General features: G+C 50.8%; 1 protein-coding gene across 1 annotated transcript in view; it reads left to right on the plus strand.

The window, feature by feature from the left end:
* The window catches only part of npc1l1 (NPC1-like 1), a 36,210-nt gene extending 26,202 nt beyond the window's left edge, over window positions 1–10,008 (plus strand). Inside the window, 6 exon segments of the mRNA XM_048618491.1 lie at window positions 1,363–1,418; window positions 2,911–3,061; window positions 4,562–4,793; window positions 6,574–6,687; window positions 6,910–7,072; window positions 9,235–10,008. Of these exon segments, the coding sequence (XP_048474448.1) occupies window positions 1,363–1,418; window positions 2,911–3,061; window positions 4,562–4,793; window positions 6,574–6,687; window positions 6,910–7,072; window positions 9,235–9,500 (982 nt within the window). The 3' untranslated portion in view covers window positions 9,501–10,008.
* The last annotated feature ends 1,616 nt before the right edge of the window (window positions 10,009–11,624 follow it).

The raw sequence follows: 11,624 nt of genomic DNA on the forward strand, positions 1-11,624 counted from the left end.
TTACCCATAGTGCCCAGGGATGTGCAGGTTAGGGTGGATTGGCCGTGTTAAATTACCCATAGTGCCCAGGGATGTGCAGGTTAGGGTGGATTGGCCATGCTAAATTACCCATAGTGCCCAGGGATGTGCAGATTAGGGTGGATTGGCCGTGCTAAATTACCCATAGTGCCCAGGGATGTGCTGGTTAGGGTGGATTGGCCATGCTAAATTACCCATAGTGCACAGGGATGTGCAGGTTAGGGTGGATTGGCCGTGCTAAATTACCCATAGTACCCAGGGATGTGCAGGTTAGGGTGGATTGGCCGTGCTAAATTACTCATAGTGCCCAGGGATGTGCAGGTTAGGGTGGATTGGCCGTGCTAAATTACCCATAGTGCCCAGGGATGTACAGGTTAGGGTGGATTAGATATGGGGAAATGCAGGGCTGCAGGGATAGGGGTGGGTCTGGGCGGAAAGCTCTTCAGTGGGTCAGTGTGGACTCGATGGGCTGAATGGCCTGCTTCCACACTGTCGGCATTCTATGCCAATTAACCTTGGGTGATGAGATGAAATCTATAAACTCTATGCCTTGTGCGCTGAAGCCTTCTATAAGCACAGTACCACCTCTGATTTTTCACAATTGTAAGAATGGCTAATGTAAAATTTTGCTGAATTTCTGAACCTCCTCAGAGAGTTGGGGACGTCATGTTGAGGTTGTACAGGACATTGGTGAGGCCTCTTCTGGAGCACTGTGTTCAGTTCTGGTCTCCCTGTTATAGGAAGGATATTATTAAGCTGGAGAGGGTTCAGAAGAGATTTACCAGGATGTTGCCGGGAATGGAGGGTTGGAGTTATAAGGAGAGGCTGGGACTTTTTTCACTGGAGGTTGAGAGGTGACCTTATAGAAGTTTATAAAATCATGAGGGGCATAGAGAGGGTGAATGGTCCTTTCTCTAGGGTGGGGGATTTCAAGACTAGGGGGCACATTTTAAAGGTGAGAGGAGAGATTTAAAAGACATGAAGGGCAACTTTTTTTTCTACAGAGAGTGGTTCGTGTGTGGAATGAACTTCCAAAGGAAGTGGTAGGTGTGGGTACAGTTACAATGTTTAAAAGACATTTGGATAAGTGCATGGATAGGAAAGGTTTGGAGGGATATGGGCCAGGAGCAGGCAGGTGGGACTAGTTTAGTTTGGGATTATGGCCAGCATGGACCGGTTGGACCGAAGGGCCTGTTTTCGTGCTGTGTGACTCTATGACTCTATGTAAGGAGGGAGTCAGGACTTGGAAATGTCTGTGATCGGGTTGAGCAGGGTGGCAATGTCAGGTAACTGTTAGCACATTCTACGTTCTTTTTACGATAAAGAGGACCTTTTCTTTTCCAGGGGTCTGGGAGCTTACGGAAATGCGGTGAAAAGAGACCCGAATGGCACAATCTTGGGTGAGTGCTCGGGAAGATGTTCGTTGGTAAAGCAGAACGCGTCTTTTGCAGAACCTGTGTCCCCCACCCCCACTCCCAGGCCGTGGAAACATCTAGAAATGAAAAATAGCGGGCAAATAGGCAGCAGAGATCAAAATAAAGAACACAAATCTGAAATGCCAGGCAGTGACCATCTCCAACGAGAGAGAATCTAACCATCGCCCCCTTGACATTCAATGGTGTTCCCATCACTGAATCCCCACCTCACTATCAACATCCTGGGGGTTACCATTGACCACAAACTGAACAGGACCAGCCCCACATAAACACAGCAGCTACAAGAGCAGGTCAGAGGCTGGGAATCCTGTAGCGAGTAACTCCCCTCCTCACTCCCTCCCAAAGCCTGTCCCACCATCGACAAGGCACAAGACAGGAATGTGATGGAATACTCCCCACTTGCCCCGGATGGGGGCAGCTCCAACAACACTCGAGAAGCTCGACACCATCCAGGGACAAAGCAGCCCCCCGCGCGATTGGCACCACATCCACAAACATCCCACTCCCCCACCACCACCGACGCTCAGAAACAGCAGTGTGTACCATCTACAAGATGCGCTGCAGCAACTCACCGAGGCCCCTCAGACAGCACCTTCCAAACCCACGACCCACTTCCATCCAGAAGGACAAGGGGCAGCAGGTACATGGGAACAGCACCCCCTGCAAGTTCACCCTCCGAGCCCCTCACCGTCACCGACTTGGAAATATATTGGCCGTTCCTTCAGCGTCGCTGGGTCAGAATCCTGGAACTCCCTCCCTGAGGGCACTGTGTGGAGGTCTCTACACCACATGGACTGCAGTGGTTCACCCCCACCTTCTCAAGGCGGGGGGCAATTAGGAGCGACTCATGCTGGCCCAGCTACTGATAACTCGCGTCCTATGAACGATTCATATTTTTTAAAAATACAGTGACAGCTTTGATTTCCAATGAGATGGATGTGACAGTCTTTTGACATTCACATGATGGGACCCTGACCTCGGTCCACCTCCCAGCACAGGTACAATGAACGAAAGGGACTCCTCCTCTACTGTAACCGTTTCACAAGCCTTAATCCCAGAAATGTGGATGGAGTTTAATTTAGCTCAATGTGAGGGGCTGCACTTTGGGAAAGGCACATTAGGGCAGGACTTATACACGTAATGGTAAGGTCCTGGGGAGTGTTGCTGAGCAAAGAGACCTTGAGGTGCAGGTTCATAGTTCCTTGAAAGTGGAGTCGCAGGTAGACAGGGCGGTGAAGAAGGTGTTTGGTACGTTTGCCTTTATTGGTCAGTGCATTGAGTATAGGAGTTGGGAGGGTCATGTTGCGGCTGTACAGGACATTGGTTAGGCCGCTTTTGGAATACTGCGTTCAGTTCTGGTCTCCCTGCTATAGGAATGATGTTGTGAAACTTGAAAAGGGTTCAGAAAAGATTTACAAGGGAAATGTATAACCTCAGACGCGTTTTTGCTGCTCAGCCTCCAGATTCATGGCTTACCACACTCCACTGAAAAATTCACAAGAATACACTGCTGCTCTGAAGGTAGCCCGTGAGATTGCTGCCAACATCACAAAGAGTACCAGGGAAGTCCCGGGAACTGATCCAAACTTTGAAGTCTTCCCCTACACGTGAGTTTCCATTCGAGGTTCAAGCCTGAGGTAACACCCTCTCTGTACCGTCACTCCTGCTGTTGATAGTGAGGTGGGCTCCATCGTTCTGTGTTTGATTATGCGATGGACGTTCGCCGTGTTCGATTTACCCAGACTGAACGCATCATACAGTTCAGCGGACACCCTTCGGCCCGTCATGCCTCTCCCGCCAAAAAATGCACCCGTCCCACTTTCCCGCACTAGGCCCAAAGCCTTGAAAGTTGGGACACCTCAAGTGCTCATCTTTTAAAGGCTGTCAGGTTTCCCGCCTCAACTCTTTCCGCACTGTAGGGATTCTATTATTTTCTACGATCTATGATCTAACTCCCACTTCGCAGGCAGGACAGTCCAGACCCCCACCTCCCACTGGGTGACGACTGATTTCCTCAAATCCCATCTCAACCTCCTGCCTTTAACTTTACAGTCGTGAGCCCTCCTTCAACTCAGCTGCTTTCTATTTCCCCTTCCCCATCCATTGTCCCTCATAATCTTGCACATCTCTACTAGGCCGCCTCCCTCGGCCTTCCCTGCTCCAAAGAAAACAACCCGAGCTTATCCAGCCTCTCTCCATCGTGAAACTGCTCCATCCCGGGCAACATCGTGGTGAATCTCCCTCTGCCCCCCACTCTGGTACAATCCCATCCTTCCTATAGTGCGGGGACCAGACCTGCACACAGCTGTGGCTTCACCAAAGTCCTGTCCAGCTCCAACGTTAACCTCCCTGCTCTCATAACCTATACCACGACTGATAAATTGTCCTGTATCTTAACCACCCAATTAACTCATGCGGTTGCCTTCAGCATCTTGGAGTCCTGCCTATTCACTGAGTACTCCCTTATACAATCATGGAGTTGTACAGCATGGAAACAGACCCTTCGGTCCTACTCATCCGTGCTGACCAGATGTCCCAAATCAATCTAGTCCCATTTGCCAGCATTTGGCCCATATCCCTCTAAAGCCTTCCTATCCATGTACCCGTCCAGATGCCTTTTAAACGTTGTCATTGTACCAGCCTCCACCACTTCCTCTGGCAGCTCATTCCATACACGCACCACCCTCTGCATGAAAAAATTTGCCCCTTATGTGCCTTTTCAATCTCAATGGAATTGGGTCGTGGGTGTGGAAGGTGCTGTCTGAGGAGCCTTGCTGCGGTGCATCTTGTGGACGGTACACGCTGCTGTTACTGAGCGTCGGTGGTGGGGGGGGAGTGGGATGTTTGTGGATGTGGGGCCAATCGAGCAGGGGGCTGCTTTGTCCCTGGATGGTGTCGAGCTTCTCCAGTGTTGTTGGAGCTGCCCCCATCCGGGGCAAGTGGAGGGTATTCCATCACACTCCTGATTTGTCAATGGTTGGACAAGCTTTGGTGGGCGGGGGGGGGATGGGGGGAGAGTTGGGGGATTACTTGCTGCGGGATTCCCAGCCTCTGAGCCGATGGGGGACATCACTTGAGAGTGTTGTGTCCGTCTCTCTGGATCACAGGATTACCTATGTATATTACGAGCAGTACCTGACGATAGTGAATGAGGGTCTCTTCAACATTGGACTGTGCCTGATCCCAACGTTTGTGGTCTGCTGCATCCTGCTGGGAATGGACATTCACTCGGGATTCCTGAACCTGATCACCATCATGATGATTATTGTGGACACAGTCGGGGTGATGACCCTGTGGGACATTCAGTACAACGCCGTGTCCCTCATCAATCTCGTGACGGTGAGGGACTCGCAGTCTTCGGCGCGTGACCACGTTTTGTCTCTCTCTCGCCATTCGGACTCTCCAAAAGGCCCATCAAGGGCAACAATTCCAGCCTGTCCCACCACCCTGCTTCCCGCACTGAATTGGGCAGGGGTCACAGCTGCTCGTAAAGTAAGACCACTCCTAAAAACAAAATCTACGGTTTGCAAACCGTTACAAAATCGCCCGCACTTCCCTGCGTGCCATTCCTCCCTTGATGCCCCTCTCCAATGCGTCCGTTGAGCCTGCCTCCCCCATGTTTCCAGGCAGTGCATTCCACACCGTAACCGCTCGCTCGGTGAGAAAGTTCTCTTGCACCCTTGCTTCGTTTGCCATCGTTTTAATTCTATTTCCCCTCTTCTTTTTACAAACAGGAACTGCTTCTCCCTCTCCACTCTGTCCAGTCCCCGCTCCTGATTTTGAAAATCAGATCCCCTCTCCTCTCCAAGGAGAACAGTCCCAACTTCTACAATCTATCCTCATCGCTGATGCTCCTCATCCCTGGAAGCATCCTTGTATATTGCTTACGTGCTCTCTCTCCAATGCGTTCCCATCTTTCCTGTAAAGTGGTGCACTATCCCTGTAACCCTGCATTTCTGAATGGCTAACCCACCTAACCTGCAAACCAGGGGGCAATTTCCCATGGCCAATCCACCCTAACCTGCACGTCCCTGGGCACTATGGGTAATTTAGCACGGCCAAACCACCCTAACCTGCACGTCCCTGGGCACTATGGGTAATTTAGCACGGCCAAACCACCCTAACCCGCACGTCCCTGGGCACTATGGGTAATTTAGCACGGCCAATCCACTCTAACCCGCACGTCCCTGGGCACTATGGGTAATTTAGCACGGCCAACCCACTCTAACCCGCACGTCCCTGGGCACTATGGGTAATTTAGCACGGCCAATCCACCCTAACCTGCACGTCCCTGAGCACTATGGGTAATTTAGCACGGCCAATCCACCCTAACCTGCATGTCCCTGGGCACTATGGGTAATTTAGCATGGCCCATCCACCCTAACCTGCGCATCCCTGGGCACTATGGGTAATTTAGCATGGCCGATCCACTCTAACCTGCATGTCCCTGGGCACTATGGGTAATTTAGCATGGCCAATCCACCCTAACCCGCACATCCCTGGGCACTATGTGTAATTTAGCACGGCCAATCCACCCTAACCCGCACGTCCCTGGGCACTATGGGTAATTTAGCACGGCCAATCCACCCTAACCGGCACGTCCCTGGGCACTATGGGTTATTTAGCACGGCCCATCCACCCTAACCTGCACATCCTTGGACTGTGGGAAGGAAACCAGAGCGCCCGGAAATTGGAGACATGGGGGAGAACGTGCAAACTCCACACAGACAGTTGCCCTGGGAGTGGAATTGAATCCAAGTCCCTGGCACCGTGAGGCAGCAGTGCTAACTACTGACCCCCATGCCCGCCCTTGTACACCCCTTTTTAATATTCTCTTTCAACGTTCTTCCAACCAGAGTGCTTTGCCTCACACGTCCCTGCATTGAACCTCTTTCTGAAGACGGGACATGGGTTTATAAAATTGCTGCTGTGCCAGTTTGTCGTCGCTATCGGCCCTCTCTGTGAGGTGGTGACTGGCAATGCCACGAGTCCTGACTTTCTACGGCCTCTCCCTCCCCAACCCCGGCAACTCCTGGTACTTCTTCCCCCAACCCCCCTCCTACCGAGGTCTCATTTTGACATCTGTTCTTTCCACCCACCCCCCCAACAACCCCTCCAGGCAGTCGGCATTTCCGTGGAGTTTGTCTCTCACCTCACGCGCTCCTTCGCCGTCAGCACCAAGAAGAATAAGGTGGAACGTGCAAAGGAGGCCACTTACACCATGGGCAGCGCGGTAGGTAGGGGCTGCGGTCCCATAGCGTCATGTCGGGGGATGGGAGGGGGCACGTGTTGTGTGGTTTTTGGGCCTAGGGCAGAGGGCTGAGCCACCAGCTCGCCGAGGCCTCTGGGATTGAGGATGACTCGCTGTGGGGTCAGCAGAGATGGCGACCTCTCGACTTAACCTCCGTCCACTGCCGTCAAAGCTTCACAATTGATTCTACCTCCCCTCCCTCAGGTCTTTGCAGGCGTGGCGATGACCAACCTTCCCGGGATTATTGTCCTGTACTTCGCTCAGTCGCAACTCATCCAGGTCTTCTTCTTCCGCCTCAACCTGGTGATCACCTTACTGGGCCTCGTTCATGGCCTGGTCTTCCTGCCTGTACTCCTCAGCTACTTTGGTGAGTATGGTTCACGGTGAATGGAGGGCCGAGGGAGCAAAAGGCAGCCGTTGGTGAGTGGTGGATGTGAAACGTGTTGGCCTTGACGCTTCGGAGGAGGTGGAGGGGGGACAATTTCCAGAAGTTAGTTGGACGTTCAAATACAATTTGGTTTAGAGGGAAATGGAACTAGATTAATTTAGAAGATTATATAAATACCAAAGCTGCACTGATTCCTAATCCTCATTTAGACCCTCTTTCTTATTAACCATTCGCAGTTTCCATCCCTCTGTTCACCTCCCAGTCCGGTCTCCCTGTTATAGGAAGCATATTATTAAGCTGGAGAGGGGTCAGAAGAGGATGTTGCTGGGAATGGAAGGTTTGAGTTGTAAAGAGAAGCTGGATAGAGCTGGAGTTTTTTTGCTGATGCGTAGGAGGTTGAGAGTTGACCTAATAGAGGTTTACAAAATCATGAGGGGTTTAGATAAGGTTAATGGTAGGTGTCTTTTCCCTAGGGTGGGGGATTTCAAGACCAGGGAGTATATTTTTTAAGGTGGGAGGAGAAAGGTTTAAAAAGGACATGAGGGGCAAACTTTTTACACAGAGGGGGTGGTTCGTGTGTGGAATGAACTTCCTGAGGAAGTGGTGGATGTGGGCATAGTTGCAACATTTAAAAGACATTTGGATAAGTACATGAATAGGGAAAGGTTTAGAGGGATACGGGCCAGGAGCAGGCAGGTAGGACTAGTTTAGTTTGGGATTATATTCAGCATGGACTGGTTGGGCCGAAGGTCTGTTTCCGTGCTGTGTGACCCTATGACTGTCAAGATGTTGCTAACGTGCCTGCTTCCACCACACCCGCTGGCAGTGCGTACCAGGCGCCCCCCCCACCCTCTGGGTGAAAAATTTTCCCGAAACTTCTCCCCTAAGCATTCCCCTCTCGCCTTGAACCAGTGCCCTGTTGTAGCTGAACTTTCCACCCTGGGAAAATAGCCTCTGACAATCCACCCTATGTATGCCTCTATCCAGTTGCCCCATAGCCTCCGTCTTTCTGGAGAAAACAATCCGAGTCTATGCGACCTCTCCTCATAATTAAAACCATCCAGACCAGGCGACATTCTGGTCAGACCCTCTCTCCAAATCGTCCCCGTCCTTTTGGTAGTGTGGTGACCAGAACTGCACCCAATATTCCAAAAGCGGCCTAACTAAAGTCTTGTATAGCTGTAACATTAAATTCAGAGGCTAAGTATGCTTTGTGTAATTCTATATTTAATGCTGAAGGCTACAAAGGCTGATCAATTGGATGATTATGTTAGCATTGGACTTAGTAATAGATTCATAGAGCTGTACAGCACCGAAACAGACCCTTCAGTCCAACGCGTCCATGTCAACCAGATATCCTAAATGAATCTAGTCCCATTTGCCAGCATTTGGCTCATATTCCTCTAAACCCTTACCATTCATGTATCCATCCATAAATGTTGTAATTGTACCAGCTTCCACCACTTCCTCTGGCAGCTTGTTCCATACACGCACCACCCTCTGTGTGAAAAAGTTGCCCCTCAGGTCCCTTTTATATCTTTCCCCTCTCACCTTATACCTATGCCCCTCTAGTTTTAGATTCCCCTACCCTGGGGAAAAGACCTTGTCTGTTCACCCTTTCTATGCCCCTCATGATTGTATAAACTTCTATAAGCTCACCCCTCAGCCTCCGACGTTCCAGGGAAAGTAGCCCCAATCCCTTTCTACAGCTCGAAGCCTCCAGCATCCTTGTAAATCTTTTCTGAACCCTTTTCAAGTCTCACAACATCCTTCCTATAGCAGGGAGACCAGAATTGAACGCAGTATTCCAAAAGTGGCCCTAACCAATGTCCTGTACAGCCGCAACATGACCCTCCCAACTCCTATACTCAACGCACTGACCAATAAAGGCAAGCGTACCAAACACCTTCTTCACCGCCCTGTCTACCTGCAACTCCACTTTCAAGGAACTATGAACCTGCACCTCAAGGTCTCTTTGTTCACCAACACTCCCCAGGACCTTACCATTACGTGTATAAGTCCTGCCCTGATTTGCCTTTCCCAAAGTGCAGCCCGTCACATTGAGCTAAATTAAATTGATGCAGTTGGGTGTAGACCAAAACATTTCCCGTTTCAACAACAATCTGCTTTTATATTCCCAGGACCAGGCATTAATACTGCTGCATTGCTGCAACAAGACACTATGAAGGAGCCCCTGCCAGATAACACATACGTGGACCGTTGCTTTCATAACTTTGGCTACAAGGGATCTGTTGAAGACAAAATAGCCCACTCAACAACGCAATGTAACGGGTCAGCTAAGATGGAGAAACATACAGTACCGGGAGACAGAGAAACCTTGTCGGAGAAAGGATCTGACTTGGCAGGAAGTTGTACGGACACTAACTCCACTGTCACTTCGTTTTAACGTCTACTTCTGTTCAGAGACAAAGGTGGAGCTGTGTGGGGAATCGAACCAGGTTCCCAGCTCTTGCTGCTGGTCGCAAACAAACAGGCCAGGAGCCCTGAGCATTCCTCCCACCCCCCACCAAACCACCTGGCTGTTGGCATCCCGGGGGAAAACTGTCACTGTTTTAAATTGTCCCCGTACGCGGGCCGAATCCCCAGATATTCCCGGTCCACTGATGCAACACGGATCTGCCTCGGCCCACGAGATCCCTGGGATCCAGTCCGAGAGGAATCCCACCACCCCCCCACCACCTCCGTTTCCAGAGCCTTGCCTAACCCCACCACCACACGCACAGGCTGTGTCTTGGCATCTACTCAGCTGGACCATCGCTAAAGCTGGGTGGTATCACAATGGCATAAAGGAGGCGTTGTGCCCTTTAGCGCAACTGCTTACCATGAGCTGTCCAAATAACCTGCACTCCACCCTGACCCCCAACTGTTCCTTCCCTGTGAATGTCTCCATCCCCACCCCCCCCCACCCCGTTTTTCCTTTTAAAACCCCCGAGCGAATAAACCCCCCCCGGAGCCCACCAGTTTATTCCCCCAACTAAAGGCAGAGTCCTAGAGGTCTACAGCATGGAAACAGGCCCAGTTTTCACAATTGATCGAGTCCCATTCGCCTGCGTTTGGTCCATATCCCTCCATACCTATCCCATCCGTGTACCTGTCCAAATGTTTCGCAAATGACAAAATTGTAACTCGCCTCTACCTCTGGCAACCCGTTCCAGACACTCACCACCCTCTGTGTGAAAATATTACCCCTCTGGACCCTTTTGTATCTGTCCCTTCTCACTTATGCCCTCTAGTTTTACACTCCCCTACCCTGGGGAAAAGCTGTTGGGTATCTGCATTATCTATGCCCCTCATGATTTTATGAACCTCTATAAGGTCACCCTTCAGCTTCCAACGCTCCAGGGAAAAAAAAAAGTCCCAGACTCTCCTCCTAACTCAAACCTTCCAGTCCAGGTAGCATCCTAGTAAATCTTTTCTGCACTCTTTCTAGGTTAATACTATCCTTTCTATAGCAGGGAGACCAGAATTGAACGCAGTATTCCAAAAGTGTCCTGTACTGCCGCGACATGACCTCCTAACTCCTATACTCAATGCGCTGACCAATGAAGGCAAGCGTACCAAACGAAAACTGAATGAACTGCGGATGCTGTAAATTACAAACACAAATATAAGTTGCTGGAAAATCTCAGCAGGTCTGGCAACATGTGTGAAGAGAAATCAGAGTTAACGTTTCGGGTCCGGTGACCCTTCCTCAGAACTGTGTACCAAATGCCTTCTACACCGCCCTGTCTACCTGTGACGCCACTTTCAAGGAACTATGTACCCGCACCCCTGGATCTCTTTGTTCTATGTCCTGATCATTTTGCAGTTTTGCAATCAAATCTCCCCTCAACCTTCTCGTCCTTGTATTCTGACCCTTTCTCAGCCCCCAGAGCCATCTGGTCAGACCTTTCCTGCCGTGCCGTAATGTCCTTCCTGAGGTTGGGTGCAGAAATTGGATCCAGTACTCTGGATGAGGTAGCAGTGTTTCGAAAGCGGTTGCAGAAGTGTTTAAAAAAAGAAGTCGGTCATCTGCTGTTGTGTTCCCGAAAGATAGTCCACGAAGGATAGAACTGGAACCAGTCTTTACATACCTACACTTTGCGTGGTGGGGTCAGAGGTCAGCACTGCTGCCTCATGGTGCCAGGGACCCAGGTTCGATTCCACCCTCGGGGCAACTGTCTGTGTGTAGAGTTTGCACATTCTCCCCGTGTCTGTGTGTGTTTCCTCTGGGTGCTCTTGTTTCCTCCAAAGATGTGCAGGTTAGGGTGGATGGGCCATGCTAAATTACCCATAGTGTCCAGCGATGTGCGGGTTAGGGTGGATTGGCCGTGCTAAATTACCCATACTGTCCAGGGATGTGCGGGTTAGGGTGGATGGGCCGTGCTATATTACCCCATAGTGCCCAGGGATGTGCGGGTTAGGGTGGATTGGCCGTGCTAAATTACCCATAGTGCCCAGGGAAGTGCAGGTTAGGGTGGATGGGCCGTGCTAAATTACCCATAGTGCCCAGGGAAGTGCAGGTTAGGGT

Source organism: Rhincodon typus, chromosome 40, assembly GCF_021869965.1.
Source record: "Rhincodon typus isolate 14 chromosome 40, sRhiTyp1.1, whole genome shotgun sequence".
NCBI lineage: Eukaryota > Metazoa > Chordata > Chondrichthyes > Orectolobiformes > Rhincodontidae > Rhincodon > Rhincodon typus.